At 43.6% G+C, this 13969-nt stretch overlaps 1 protein-coding gene across 1 annotated transcript in view; it reads right to left on the bottom strand.

Moving 5' to 3' along the window:
• Nucleotides 1-11122, bottom strand: part of SBNO1 (strawberry notch homolog 1) — a 189397-nt gene extending 178275 nt beyond the window's left edge. Inside the window, exons 1-2 of the mRNA XM_082243098.1 lie at nucleotides 10772-11122; nucleotides 5189-5320 (exon numbers count right to left, since the gene is read on the bottom strand). Of these exons, the coding sequence (XP_082099224.1) occupies nucleotides 5189-5320 (132 nt within the window). The 5' untranslated portion in view covers nucleotides 10772-11122. The remainder of the gene's footprint in view (nucleotides 1-5188; nucleotides 5321-10771) is intronic.
• Between the last annotated feature and the right edge of the window lie 2847 nt (nucleotides 11123-13969).

Below are 13969 nucleotides of genomic sequence, written 5' to 3'. Positions count from 1 at the left end.
AAAAAGGACGTCAAATTCCTTTAGGTACAGCGTTGCACGACCGCGCAATTGTCCGTTAAAGTCACGCAGTGCCGAATCGCAAAATAGGCCCTGGTCAGGAAGGGGGTAAAATCTTCCGGGGCTTAAGTGGTTAATAAAAATGGTATTTTTTGTTTACAGCGCAAAAAAAAAAAAAATAAATAAAATGTCATATGGGTAATTATCATTAAAAGTGTGAGCACTTAAAGCTGAAAATTGGTCTGGGCAGGAAGGGGGTGAAAGTGTCCAGAATTGAGGTAATAAGAAAAAAAAATAAAAACTTTTTTTTTTAGTATTACTTTAATATATTAAAAAGGGATAGTTATCAGAACATGGGCTAGTTACATTTTAGACTGCATTCAGCTAGCAAGCGTGTATTGACTTTAGGCCTACATTTATGCACCCTATCCAATAAAGGTATTCTCGCTGACCAGCAGACAGAGGTTAAGCCCAATGTCAAGGTCCCCCCAGTGTCAGATTGACCGCCACAGTATTGTTTATAGGTTACTGATCGCCAATATTAGTATCAAAAAAAAAAAAAAAAAAATGAGAAGGTTCTAGTATACATGTACACACACTTTGTAAGGGCTATAATTTTCATGCAAACCAATCAATACACACATATTGGGATATTTTCACCAAAAACAATGTAGCAAAATACATTTTTGGTCAAAATTCATGAAGAAATTTATTTTTTTTTCATCATTTAATGTTTTTATTTTACACACCAGCAAAACAATTCCAATATCGATTGAGGGTATAATATTCAAAACTGTTGGAAATAAAAGCCATAAGCATAGGGTACAAAACATGAGGGTCAATGCCTGAGAAGCAACTGAGAATTTCAAATACTCTGTAAAGAAGTGTAACATTAAGTAACAATAGGCTCACCCAGAGGCTGGTGTACGAGCACAATTTAAAAAAAAAAAAGGAATATAGGGAAAAGCATGACATCATGGGAGGTTAGATGGGAAGCAAGCATGAGCAGTAGAAGAGAATGAACACACTTCATAGGAAATGGCTTATAAAAAAAAAAAAAAAAAAAAAATGGGGGGGTTGTGGTGGTCAGCATGCACAGTTAAGCCTCATGCACACTGGCCTTTATAAAAAAAAAAAAAAAAAAAAAAAAAACGCCAGTAGCTTTGTAAGGAGTTTTTTTTAACTTTTTTGCATTGGCGTTTTTAGCTAAAAATCACCTCTCCGCAATGTTAGTAACTCCAACTTTCCCATAATGTAATGCTTGCCAGAATTGCATCGCATGGGCGTTCACACCCATACGATAAGGTTTTAGGTACAGGGGAAAAAAAAAAAGGGTCCTACATTTTGGTTTAAATGTGGACCTTCTTTCCCCTGCATCAAAGTCGCATCACATGGGTGTGAAAACACATGCAATTCTGTCAGCTCACTGCATTTCACAATGCAATATCGGGGTGTTCAAATGTCAAATTGCATGCCAAATCACAGCCTATTGGCAGCAACGTCACTGTCTGAATTGGTGCAACCCTGACTTTGCGGCGTCGCACTAATTCCCAAAAGTAGTTTCTGCACTACTTTTGGTGACTTCAGGGCAATTTCAATAGACATCTGTGCAAGAACCCGTACAGATGTCTGTCAAATCGCCCCCGAAGTCGCACTGACATGCGGGTTTGAAATCGTGCCCATTCAGCTGAATGATTTCAAACCCGTCCGCAGTGTGAACTGGTACCGTTGCCGGCAATAGGCTCTGATTTGACATGAGATTCGACATGACAAATCGCATGCTTAATCGGCACAATGTCAACAGGGCTTCATGTTACATGAACGATACCCCGAAACAGATTCAGTGTGTTTAGCAGAATCGCATTGCATGGGTGTTCACACCCATGCAATGTGATTAGATGTTGGGGGGGGGGGGGGGGGGGGGGAAGGGTCCTACAACATTTTGGTGCAAATGTGATGTAGTTTGAGCCATACAAAATCTATGGCTCAAACTGCATCGCACAGACATTGCATGTGATGTGCACAGGAATGCAGTACGTTTCTGGTTGCAATTCACATGCGTGTTCAGCATGCACCAGTGTGAACCCAGGCTATGTTCCATGAACACCACCTCGAAACAGAATCCAGGCTTAAAAAAAAAGCGATGGAGTAAAAGACGTCAAAACGCCAGTTTTTTTGGCGTTTATCAGCGTTTACTGACGTAAGCATTTTTACAGCTGAAAAACACCATTCAAAACCCACTAGTTCTGGGTTTTCTCTTTACAACCAGAAACTGCCCCTGCCAAAAACTGCTGTTAACAGCCTATGTGTACATGGACACATAGGATAACACGCTGGGGCGTTTATTGGCTGTAGAAAAAAAAAGGGACGCCAAAAACAGCAGCTATAAAAACGTCCAGTGTGCATGAGGCCTTACAGTTAGTGAGGCCTTACAGAAGGCCAGAAGGGTGCTATAGGCTCGTGAGCACCATAAATCGTGCCAATAAAACATTGAATTGTTCCTCCTTTTGTTTTAACGCAGCCGTTAATTGTTCCATCAGGTTGATTTTATTCACCACAGCTATCCACTGACCAACTGTTGGGGGTTCTGGGCATTTCCAACTATGTGGTATACATCAGAGCTTGACAAAATTTGCTTGAAATCTAAGTGCCACTAAAAAAAAAAATAAAAGTTAGAAGCCAGTTTTTTTTCACGCATGTCGAATGACCAGCTTCTGTCGGACCAGATGCCATACACACGGCCCAATGGCAGCCAGTTTTTAATGAACCCGCTGATGTTGCACGGCATTCGAACCGTGTGTACTTCTGAGGGTTATTAAAAGGAACACTCCAACCACCATGACCACTTCAGTGATTTGAAGTGCTCATGGTGGTAGAAGTCAGAAACCCTGCACATGAACCATTTTATTGTTGACAGCGCCAACAAGTGGGAGAGACAGAAGGGTAAAGGGCCATACACACTATACAATTTTCTGAAGACTTTTTCCTTCAGATTTACCTTTTCTATGTAGTGCAAGGGCCTGCCAGATTGCATACAAATTGAAAGTGTTTAGGTTTGACCTCATATTATATGGTTTTGCTAAGTCTGAAGGAAAAAGTCTTCAGAAAATCTTATAGTGTGTATGGCCCATTACTCTGAAGAACGTGGAAACGCTATACCAATTTAACAGGACCTTATAACTCGCCTCCTGGAATCTACTTGCAATTGGAGGATCGGTGAAAATGTAATTACATTTTTTTGCAGATGTGCAGCCCTGTATGGTGCATAAAAAAATATTAACTGTGTGACAATTAATATTAAACATACATGTATTAAAGCCAAACAATGATGATGGCTAAACATTGCAAATGATTAAAAGAAAAGTCCAAAGCGAGTCCAAAGTGTAAAGTGAGAAGCAGCAAACGTTCTTCCATGTGAATATTCAACCTTGTGCATTAGAACAAGGGATAGATCGATATGGTTTTTTCAGGGCCAATACTGATATTTTGGTCACAACGTATCGGTATCGGAAGATTTGTACATTTAAAGTTTTGAGAAATGGACAATTGACAAATTTGGTACTGAACATGTTAATTTTTGTTTAATGCTTAATGGCTGGCTTGCTGGCACCCTGTGGTGGGTGGGTGGCTGGCACCCAGTGGTAGGTGGGTGGTTGGCACAGGGCCTGTGGGTGGCTGGCTGGCTTGCTGGTACAGTGCCTGTGGGTGGCTGGCTGGCACCGGGCTGCTGTGGGTGGGTGTATGGCTGTGATACATTCCCGCAAGACTAGTGCCGACTCCAGACGAGGCTGTCCAAGGCGAGGGAGGCGGCCTAAGAAGGCAGAATGACGCCACAAAAATATCGGCCAGTTCCGGGGACGATACATCGGGGAAAGTGCATATCGGGCCCGATATATCGGCCTTGCCGATAATCGGTCTATCCCTAATTAGAACCACCACCAATATCAGAAGGGGGCTTACTAGATGGAATGGACACACACAGGCTAGGCTATGCATAGTGGGTCAAAATCAGTGTATATAAAAATGGATAAGATGCCATAGGACATCTGGATGGGCTCCAACCGTAGCGACAGTCTCAACTGGTTAATTGCTTAGATGCAGATAATTCCCACAGTAAAAAAAAAAATCCAGATAATAAGGGGGCCACAGTTTCTTCTCCACATATACTCAATAGAAAGAAAACTCCAGTGTAAAACTGTACAAAGATGACTAGTTTATTAAAATCCAGAACACTTACAAATATTGATGAATAGAAAGCGCTTGTGGTGAAAACATCCTAGGATCAAGTATGTTGCAGTGGTAACATGGCAGCAGACCATGGGAGAAACTGTGGCCCCCTTATTATCTGGATTTTCTACTGTGGGAATTATCTGCAGCTAAGCGATTAACCAGTTGAGACTGTCGCTACGGTTGAAGCCCATCCGGATGTCCTCTGGCTTCCTATCAGTTTATATACGCTGGTTTTGACCCACTAGGCAAAGCCTATGTGTGTCCATGACATCTGGTAAGCCCCCTCTGATATTGGTGGTGGTTCCAATGCACAAGGTTGAATATTCACATGGAACAACATTTGAAGATTTCTGCTTCTGGACTTCACACTTTGGACTCATTTTGGACTTTTAATTATTTGCAATGTTTAGCCATCATCATTGTTCTATTTGGCTAAAAAAACACATGTTTAATATTATTGTCACACAGTTAATATTTTGCACCATATATGCACTTTATTTCTCACAACATTTTTAGCACTGCACTTTATACATAATTTATACATACAGCTTTTTATTCATTTTAGCACAGTGTTCCCGTTTTCTATCTACAGATGTGTAGCCCCAATGCAGAATTACAGCTACAATTTACATTATACGGCCTCATTTGCACAAGACCTAAAAGTTAGCGGATTGAGATTTCCAACTTTGCGAGCTGCATGCCTGTTCCAGCCTATTTACTCACACTAATGAGAAGTCAGCAACATCTGCCTCTATATTTTCCTCAATACAGTTACTTAAGGTCACAGAACTGGTACAGCATCAGTGTTGTACAGTGAGTCCAAACAGAAGACCAGTCTTCAGGTTATTTTTATTCATATTTCAAAACAGAACATTTTACAAAAGGGAAAAAAAACAAAAAAAAACATTTGCCTTATAACGTCAACAGGGTAGCAAATGTCATGCAGTTTCCTCAAACTTACTTGCTGGATGATGGGGGCTTGGCTTGGAGCAAGTAGACCTATATCCAAGGAATCGCCATCAAAAAGATCGTTAGGGCTGATGCCACACTCGCTCAGAGCAGCAAGCAACAAATCCTGATTTGGATCCATCATCTTGAAAATAAAAAACAAAAAAAAAAAAAAAAGTGTTAAAGTCACATTAGAACACCAACTCTGGATTTCAACAAACATGCATAACTAGAACACTTAGCCCAGGTTCACACTGAGACCATTATAAAATTGTGCGAGTTAATTTCAAGCCAGCATTTCAGTCCGGCTTTGGGCGCGATTTCACAGACGTTTATGGAAATCAACCCAAGGGAGAGAAGCCCCCTTTAAAAAGGATCTAGCCTCTGGATTTGCCCTAAGGCAAAACAGAGGACAAGCACTACCAGTTTATAAACGAACCATCTCAAACAAAACAAACACTGGCCAACTTCAATGACTGAAAGGCCAAAGACAAAACTATAAACGGATTTCTGACAGAGTACTATACATTATTTGATGTAAAAATGACCTGATATGCACCACATTTTGTAAAACTGACATGAACATTCTTACTTGAAATGTTTATTTTTTTTTTTTTTAACAACACACACGTATATACTACTAAGGCCCCATTCACACCTGAGTGTTCTGACATGCTTATTACAACACTAACAAAAATAATTCAATTTAAATTACACCTGTTCACTTTAGTAAACTATTGCTTGTAACGTGTTGCGAGAAGTACAGGAGCTTCTTTTTGAGCCAATTCACGCATACTCAGCCCCATAGTAGTTAATAGATTTGCCTGAATATACAGTATCTCACAAAAGTGAGTACACCCCTCACATTTTTGTAAATATTTTATCTTTTAATGTGACAATGAAGAAATTACACTTTGCTACAATGTAAAGTAGTGAGTGTACAGCTTGTGTAACAGTGTAAATTTGCTGTCCCCTCAAAATAGCTCAACACAGCCATTAACCGGTTGCCGACCGCCGCACGACTATATACTGCGGCGGTCAGCCCCGGCCAGGCAGAGTGACGTATCGATACGTCACTCGCCTGTCACTGACTTGCGAGCCTATCGCGGGCGGGCGCGCGCCCGCCGAGGCGCGCGCCCGCCGCGGCTCGTTCACAGGCAAGTCAGTGCGTGTGACCGGCGGACTCGATGTCCGCCGGCCACACTACGATCGCTGCTGTGAAGGGAGAAAGACAGAGCAGCTTGTGTAAACAAGCTGCCTGTCAGTTCTCCCTGTGTAAAAGTGAAGATCTGACCGTTCTACTATGTAGAACGGTTGATCTTTGCTTTTACACCAATAGCCATGTCCCTACACAGTAGAAAGCACGCCCCTAGGACACACTTAACCCCTCCCTGTCCAATAAAGTTAACCCCTTCCCTGCCAGTGTCATTTTTGCAGTAACAGTGCATATGTATAGCACTGATTACTGCAGTAATGTCACTGGTAACCCCAAAAGTGTCAAAAATGTCAGTCAAGGGTCCGATCTGTCCGCCGCAATGTCGCAGTACCGAAAAAAAAAAAATCGCAGATCGCCGCCATTATGCGTTAAAAAAAAAAAACACCAAAAATGACAAAAATCTTTCTCTTTGTTAGTAAACGCGATAACTTTTGCGCAAACCAATCAAAATACGCTTTTTGCAAAATTTTTTTACCAAACATAGGTAGCATAAAACAAATTGGCCGAAAAATGTTAAAAAATTTTGATTTTTACTTTTTTTTTTGGGGAATTTCATATAAAAAAATGTGAAAAATATTGTTATTTTTGCAAAATTTACGCTCTTTTTTTGTTTATAGCGCGTGATCAAAAAAAATCGCACAGGTGATCAAATACCACCAAAAGAAAGCTCTGTTTGTGGGAAAAAAAGGACGTCAAATTCGTTTAGGTACAGCATCGCACGACCGCGCAATTGTCCGTTAAAGTCACGCAGTAAAAAAAATCGCAAAAAAACCCCTGGTCCTTTAGCAGCCAAATCCTCCGGGGCTTAAGTGGTTAATGTCTAAACAGCTGGCAACAAAAGTGAGTACACCCCCAAGTTAAAATGTCCAAATTGGGTCCAAAGTGTCAATATTTTCTGTGGCCATCATTTTCCGGCACTGCCTTAACCCTCTTGGCACGGAGTTCACCAGAGCTTCACAGGTTGCCACTGGAGTCCTCTTCCACTTATCCATGACGACATCATGATGCTGATGAATGTTCAAGACCTTACGCTCCTCCACCTCCTGGTTGAGTTTGCCCCACAGATGCTCAATAGGGTTTAGGTCTGGAGACATGCTTGGCCAGACCATCTTTACACCCAGCTTCTTTAGCAAGGTAGTGGTCGTCTTGGATGTGTATTTGGGGTCGTTATGTTGGAATACTGCCCTGTGGCCCAGTCTCTGCAGGGAGGGGATTATGCTCTGCTTTAGTATGTCACAGTACATGTTGCCATTCATGGTTCCCTCAAAGAACTGCATGTCCCCTGTTTCGGCAGCACTTCTGCAACCCCAAAACCATGACACTCCCACCACCATGCTTTACTGTAGGCAAGACACAATTGTCTTTGTACTCCTCATCTGGTTGCCGCCACACACGCTTGACACCATCTAAACCAACTAAGTTTATCTTGGTCTCATTAGACCACAGGACATAGTTCCAGTGATCAATATTCCCGAGTCTGCTTGTTTTCCAACTGTTTGCAGGTTTTCGTGTGCTTCATCTTTAGAAGAGGCTTTTTCTGGGATGACAGCCATGCAGACCAGTTTTATGCAGTATGTGGCGTATGGTCTGAGCACAGACAGGTTAACTCGTGTAGAAATGTGGAGCCGCACACAGATGAATGAAATCAAAAATAAGGTGTCTTTATTCTTCAAAATAATCCAGGACAAACAGACAGTGTAAGGAACAGAATGTGTCCAAGGTAGACGCGTTTCACGGCACGAACGGCCGCTTACTCATTACCACGGTCTACCCACCCCTTCAACCTCTGCAGCAATGCTGGCAGCACTCATACGTCTATTTCCCAAGGACAACCTCTGGATACGACGCTGAGCATGTGCACACAAATTCTTTAGTCGACCATAGTGAGGCTTGTTCTGAGTGAAACCCGTCCTGTTAAACCGCTGTATGGTCTTCGCCACCGTGCTGCAGCTCAGTTCCAGGGTCTTGGCAATATTCTTATAGCCTAGGCCATCTTTATGTAGAGCAACAATTCTTTTCTTCAGATCCTCAGAGGGTTTTTTGCCATGAGGTGCCATGATGAACTTCCAGTGACCAGTATGAGAGAGTGTGAGTGATAACACCAAATTTAACACACCTGCTCCCCATTCACACCTAAAACCTTGTAAAACTAAGTCACATGACACCGAGGAGGGAAAAAAGCCAATTGGCCCCAATATGGATATTTTCACTACAGAATATTTTCACTTGTTGCCAGCTGTTTAGACATTAATGGCTGTGTGTTGCGTTATTTTGAGAGGACAGCAAATTTACACTGTTATACAAGCTGTACACTCACTACTTTACAATTTAGCAAAGTGTCATTTCTTCAGTGCTGTAACATGAAGATATAATAAAATATTTACAAAAATGTGAGGAGTGTACTCTTGTGATACTGTATATGCATTTCTTTGCCTAACATCTAGACTTCTAGAAACACACTGGCAAGTCACCCGAAATACACTATGCTCAGGTGTGAATGCAGCTTTGTGCACACTGCAGATGTTTTCTGCTGCTCCTAGGGGTCTCTGTTTTTTCCCCCCCTTCCTCTAAGGGCCCTGCATGTTACCCTGTTGATGGTTAGAATAATTTAAAAAGGCAGAGACATTTAGAAACCAGGAAAAAAAAAAAAACAGTCGGACCGTCCTGGAGCAGCAGAGTTTTGGCAGAAACAAATAGGCTTGACGCACGCAAACAGGTCTAAACTACGTTCAGTGCCATTTAATTTCAATGGCTACAATAAGTTACTATTCTGCCCAATTAAATGATTACCCAAACACCAAACGCAGCTAAACGCACCCAAAAACATTATGTGCCAAACTATTTTTCTGGTAAAATGCTGTTGCCAGGAAGAAAGGCATCTAGGAGAGAGAGAGAGAAACATGCAGCATGTATGAGGCTTTCGGCTTGGTTCACACTGCCACGACTTGTCATGCAACTTGAGATCTAAGTCACATGACAAGTTGCACCCCATTAACTACAATGGAACTGTTAATTGGTGCGACTCAAAAACAAAAAAGGTCAGGGATGACTTGCATTGACTTCTGCTGTGAATGCATGAAGTTGTGTGACTTACCACCACGGCAGTATGAACCGAGCCTAATGTCCCCAGCATACTCCAGTACCTTTTAGTAAAATATACTAAAGAAACAGCTCAAACGACTCATAGATCCTTCATCTAAACAGCTTGGTTGCCTGTGACTACATCTCTATGTGGGGCAGTTTTACCCTAATAGACGTTTTGAAGCCTTTGTCAGCATTGCACAAAACACGTGTTTCTGCTACAAAAAAAAAAAGTTAAGACCAGAAGAGGGCTGGAAGCCCCCTTGTCACAATGGAGGATGATTAGAAGGGAAGCCGTCCTCACACCTGCAATGTAAAGGTCAGCAGTGGAACATGAGCCTGGACCTCCCCAGCCTTCCTCCTACCACGTGTTCACAACATAAACTTCCGGGTTGGGCCGGGATGACTAATGCCGAGTCCTGCGAGTCCGGGGCACCATGTGTGGGGGGTGGTAGGGGGCAGTGTGCGGCCTGCTTGCAGGATAGGGAGAGGAGATGGCTGGGGATTACTTGGTTCTACCGGGCCAAGGCAGAGCACGTGTTGATGTGTCAGGGCTCCCCTATCTCTGGATACAACTGGGGAAAGTAGTGGGACCTCAGCCCTGACATGGAGAAACGAAAGTAGTAGTGGGAAAAGGACCGAGAGGGGGGCTCAGACTGGGCCTGCGAACATAAGTTGTGCCCGGGAGCTCCGTGTACTTAAGGAAGACAGTGCCGGACGGTGAGGGGAGCTCAGGCAGTGAAGGAAGACAGTGGCAGGGGCGCTGAGAGGAGTTCAGGCAGTGAAGGAAGCCAGGGCCCGGACAGAGGGGAGTCGTGACCGGGGCGCTGAGAGGAGCTCAGGCAGTGAAGCTAGACAGTGGCAGGGGCGCTGAGGAGTCAGGCAGTGAAGGAAGCCAGGACAAGGGCTGAGGGGAGTTGTGGCCGGGACAGTGAGAGAAGTTCAGGTAGTGAAGGAAGCCAGGGCCCGGGCTGAGGGTAGTTGTGGCCGGGACAGTGAGAGGAGTTCAGGTAGTGAAGGAAGCCAGGACTGAGGGGAGTTGTGGCCGGGACAGTGAGAGGAGTTCAGGTAGTGAAGGAAGCCAGGGGGCGGCGAGTACAGCCCAGGCGGTGTGGGCAGTGACACAGGACAGCAGCTGGTGTCGTAGTAGCAGGCCTCGTCCCCGCTCTGTAGTTGCCTCTCCTCAGGGGAGCCAGGAATAAGTCGATATAATCAGGCCTGACGGGGCCTCTGTTAGCCTAGTAGTATGAACAGCCCTGTCCAAACTGGATACCTTCCCCGCCCTCCGTACACACTTACACTGCCGGTCCCGGAAACCACTCTTCACTCAGGCACCGTGTCGCCTCAGAACCGCTGCTGTCGCTCCGTAGCCGCCGCTATCTACCTCACAGCCGCCATCTTTACCGGGGAAACACCACAGCGCAGCACCACGTGACCCGCACAGGCCTCGGCCTCTTCACCCGCCCCCACTCAGCGGCCGCTGCGCAGCTCTTTCCGCCGGGCCGGCTTCTTTCCTGCCTCTTCCACCTCAAACACGAACCTTCGCCGGGAGCCCGCCGCACGGTTCTGCCAATTCTCATTATAATTATTGTTTTGTTAGGTAACACCAAGCAGGAGGCAGTTGGGATCACGTGATGCACCTAGGCGCCGCCTTGGTGGAAGTGACGTTGGTGGGCGGTTAGGCGGCGGGGCTTGTCGTCAAGAGGACACCATTTTGGGATGGTCGTGTCAACAGCAGTTTGGTGCATCATGTGATTGTGGTGCCAGGCGTGTGTTGTTCGGGGCTGACTGAACAGTCCCCGCGGTCCTGTGGGGGAAAGTTGCGCAGCAACAATGTTCCTGCTATTGCTGGAAACCTCTTGTTGTCTATTAGTATTTCAGTTTATCCGAGGAAGATGGCTGACTGAGAAATTCTTACCAGTTTCGTGTAATTAGTACATATGGGATGTGAAGTGCTGGAAAATCAATCTGTAAGGAGCACGGGTTTATTCTGCCTGTGTGGCAGATACTGCCCCCTGGGGGACATTTATTGAGTAACTTGGCGATGTGGGAGCAAATCAAGCTGTCTCCTTCAGCAAAGTCTGTGCAACAAGTATACAGACCTATTCATCTGTATTCCTTTGCAACCATTTACAATGCTCTGAGACAGATTTCTACTAAAGATAAGACTAGATTGTCATATTAACCACTTCATCCCCAGAGGGTTTTACCCCCTTGATGACCAGATCACTTTTTGCAACTTGGCACTGCGCTGCTTTAACTGGTAATTGCGCGGTCCTGCAACGCTGTACCCAAACAACATTTGCGTCCTTTTTTTCCCCACAAAGAGAGCTTTCTTTTGGTGGTATTTGATCACCACTGGGAGTTTTAATTTTCGCAATATAAACGAAAAAAGACTGCAATTTAAAAAAATATATACATATTTTCGACTTTTAGTTATAAAAAAAACTCAATATTTTGTCAAACATTTAGCCCAAAACGTATTCAGCCACGTCTCGGGGGGGGGGGGGAATTTAAAAAAGCGTATATTTATTCGTCTGCGCAAAAGTTATGGCATCTACAAGCTATGGTATATTTTCTTGAATTTACGCAGCTTTTAGTTTGACTGTCTATCTAATTTTTTGAGGTGCTAAAATGGCAGTGCAATACAACCACCACCCCCCCCCCCCCCCAATTACACATTTTTTGGAAAGTAGACACCCCAAGGAACCTCAGCAAATAGCTTGGGGTGTCTACTTTAAAAAAGGGGTTTAGAAGCTTATGCCATACATCACCCACTCTTCTAACCACTTGAAGACCAAGCCCTTTTTGATACTTTTTGTTTACATGAAAAATTACTTTTTTTGTGCTAGAAAATTACTTTGAACCCCAAACATTATATACTTTTTGAAAGCAGAGGGACTACAGATTAAAATGGTGGGTGTTGCAATTTTTTTTTCACACAGTATTTTCGCAGCGATTTTACAAACGCAATTTTTTGAGGAAAAAAACACTTTTTTGAATTTTAATGCACAAAAACCCACTATATTGCCCAAATGTTTACTAACATATACAGGAAAAGTAAATCTTATGCTGAGTACATAGATGCCAAACACAACATGCTTTAAAATTGTGCACCGACAAATTAGTTACAGTTTTAAAAGCTTTTACAGGTTACCACTTTAGATTTACAGAGGAGGTCTACTGGCAGAATTACTGCCCATGATCTGACGTTCGCAGTGATACCTCACATTCATGGTGCAACTGCTGTTTACATATGCCATGAGACCAATGCTTGCATTCGTCTTTGGTCGCGAGCATGGGGGGACAGTAGTGCTTTAATTTTTTTTTTTAATCATTTATTTTGCCTTTTTAGTAAATTTTTACACTGTCCCTTTCATTTTTCTTTCTTTTTTATTTTTTTAACCATTTCACCACCAGGCCTATTTCGGACACTTTTTGTTTACAAGTTAAAATCAGTATTTTTTCCTAGAAAACTACTTAGAACCCCCAAACATTATATATATTTTTTTAGCAAAGACTCTGGAGAATAAAATGGCGGTCATTGCAATATTTCTTGTCACGCGGTATTTGCGCAGCAGTCTTTAAAACGCTATTTTTTTGGGAAAAATTAAATTTCACTGCATTTAAAAAATACTAAACAGTAAAGTTAGCCCATTTTTTTAATATATTGTGAAAGATGATGTCATGCCGAGTAAATAGATACCCAACATGTTACGGTTTAAAATTGCGCCCCCCCGTGGGATGGCGACAAACTACGGTCAATAGAGATCTCAATAGGCGACACTTTAAATTTATTTAACGGTTACCAGTTTAGAGTTAGAGTGTAGCTCTTTTTTTTTAATTATTGCCCACGCTCTGGCGATCGCGGCGATACCTCACATGTGTGGTTTGAACAGCGATTTCATTCGCGGCTCGACTTCCGTATACGTTTTTTTTTGTGCGCGAGCTAACGGTGACCGGGGCGGCTAAATTTTTTTTTTTTTTTCCCATTTATTTTATTTATTTTTTTAACTTTATTACAGTTTTTAAAAAAAAAAAAAAATCTTATCACTTTTATTGCTGTCGCAAGCAATGTAAACAGCCCTTGTGACAGCAATATGCGGTGACAGGTACACTTTATGGAGGGATCGAGGGTCTAAAAGACCCTAGACCCCTCCACTACACTTCCCTGTATGCAAAACGCCAAAAACGGCATTTTTGCATACAGCCGTTTTTCAAATTTGCCGCCGTTTTGCAGCACATTAACCCGGAAGTGACGTCATTGACGCCGCCTCCGGGTTACGTCATCGGAGACCCGATCGATGCCATTTCCGGCATTCATCGGGACTCCATCCAGCCGGCGGACGCGCCGGCTGGGTGCTCGGGGCTCCCGGTGGGACGGGAGCCCCGGTAAAAGCCGCGGCGGGAGGGGGGGGATGTCCCCTCCCGCCCCCCGGGTAACGATCAAGCGGCTCCCGAGCCGCATCGATCGGTACCGACGGAAAGCCGACCGTC

The sequence above is a fragment of the Pelophylax lessonae genome (assembly GCF_965119305.1).
Source record: "Pelophylax lessonae genome assembly, chromosome: 1".
Lineage (NCBI taxonomy): Eukaryota > Metazoa > Chordata > Amphibia > Anura > Ranidae > Pelophylax > Pelophylax lessonae.
The sequence above is the reverse complement of the archived record's forward strand: the minus strand, read 5'-3'. Positions and strand labels throughout refer to the sequence as shown.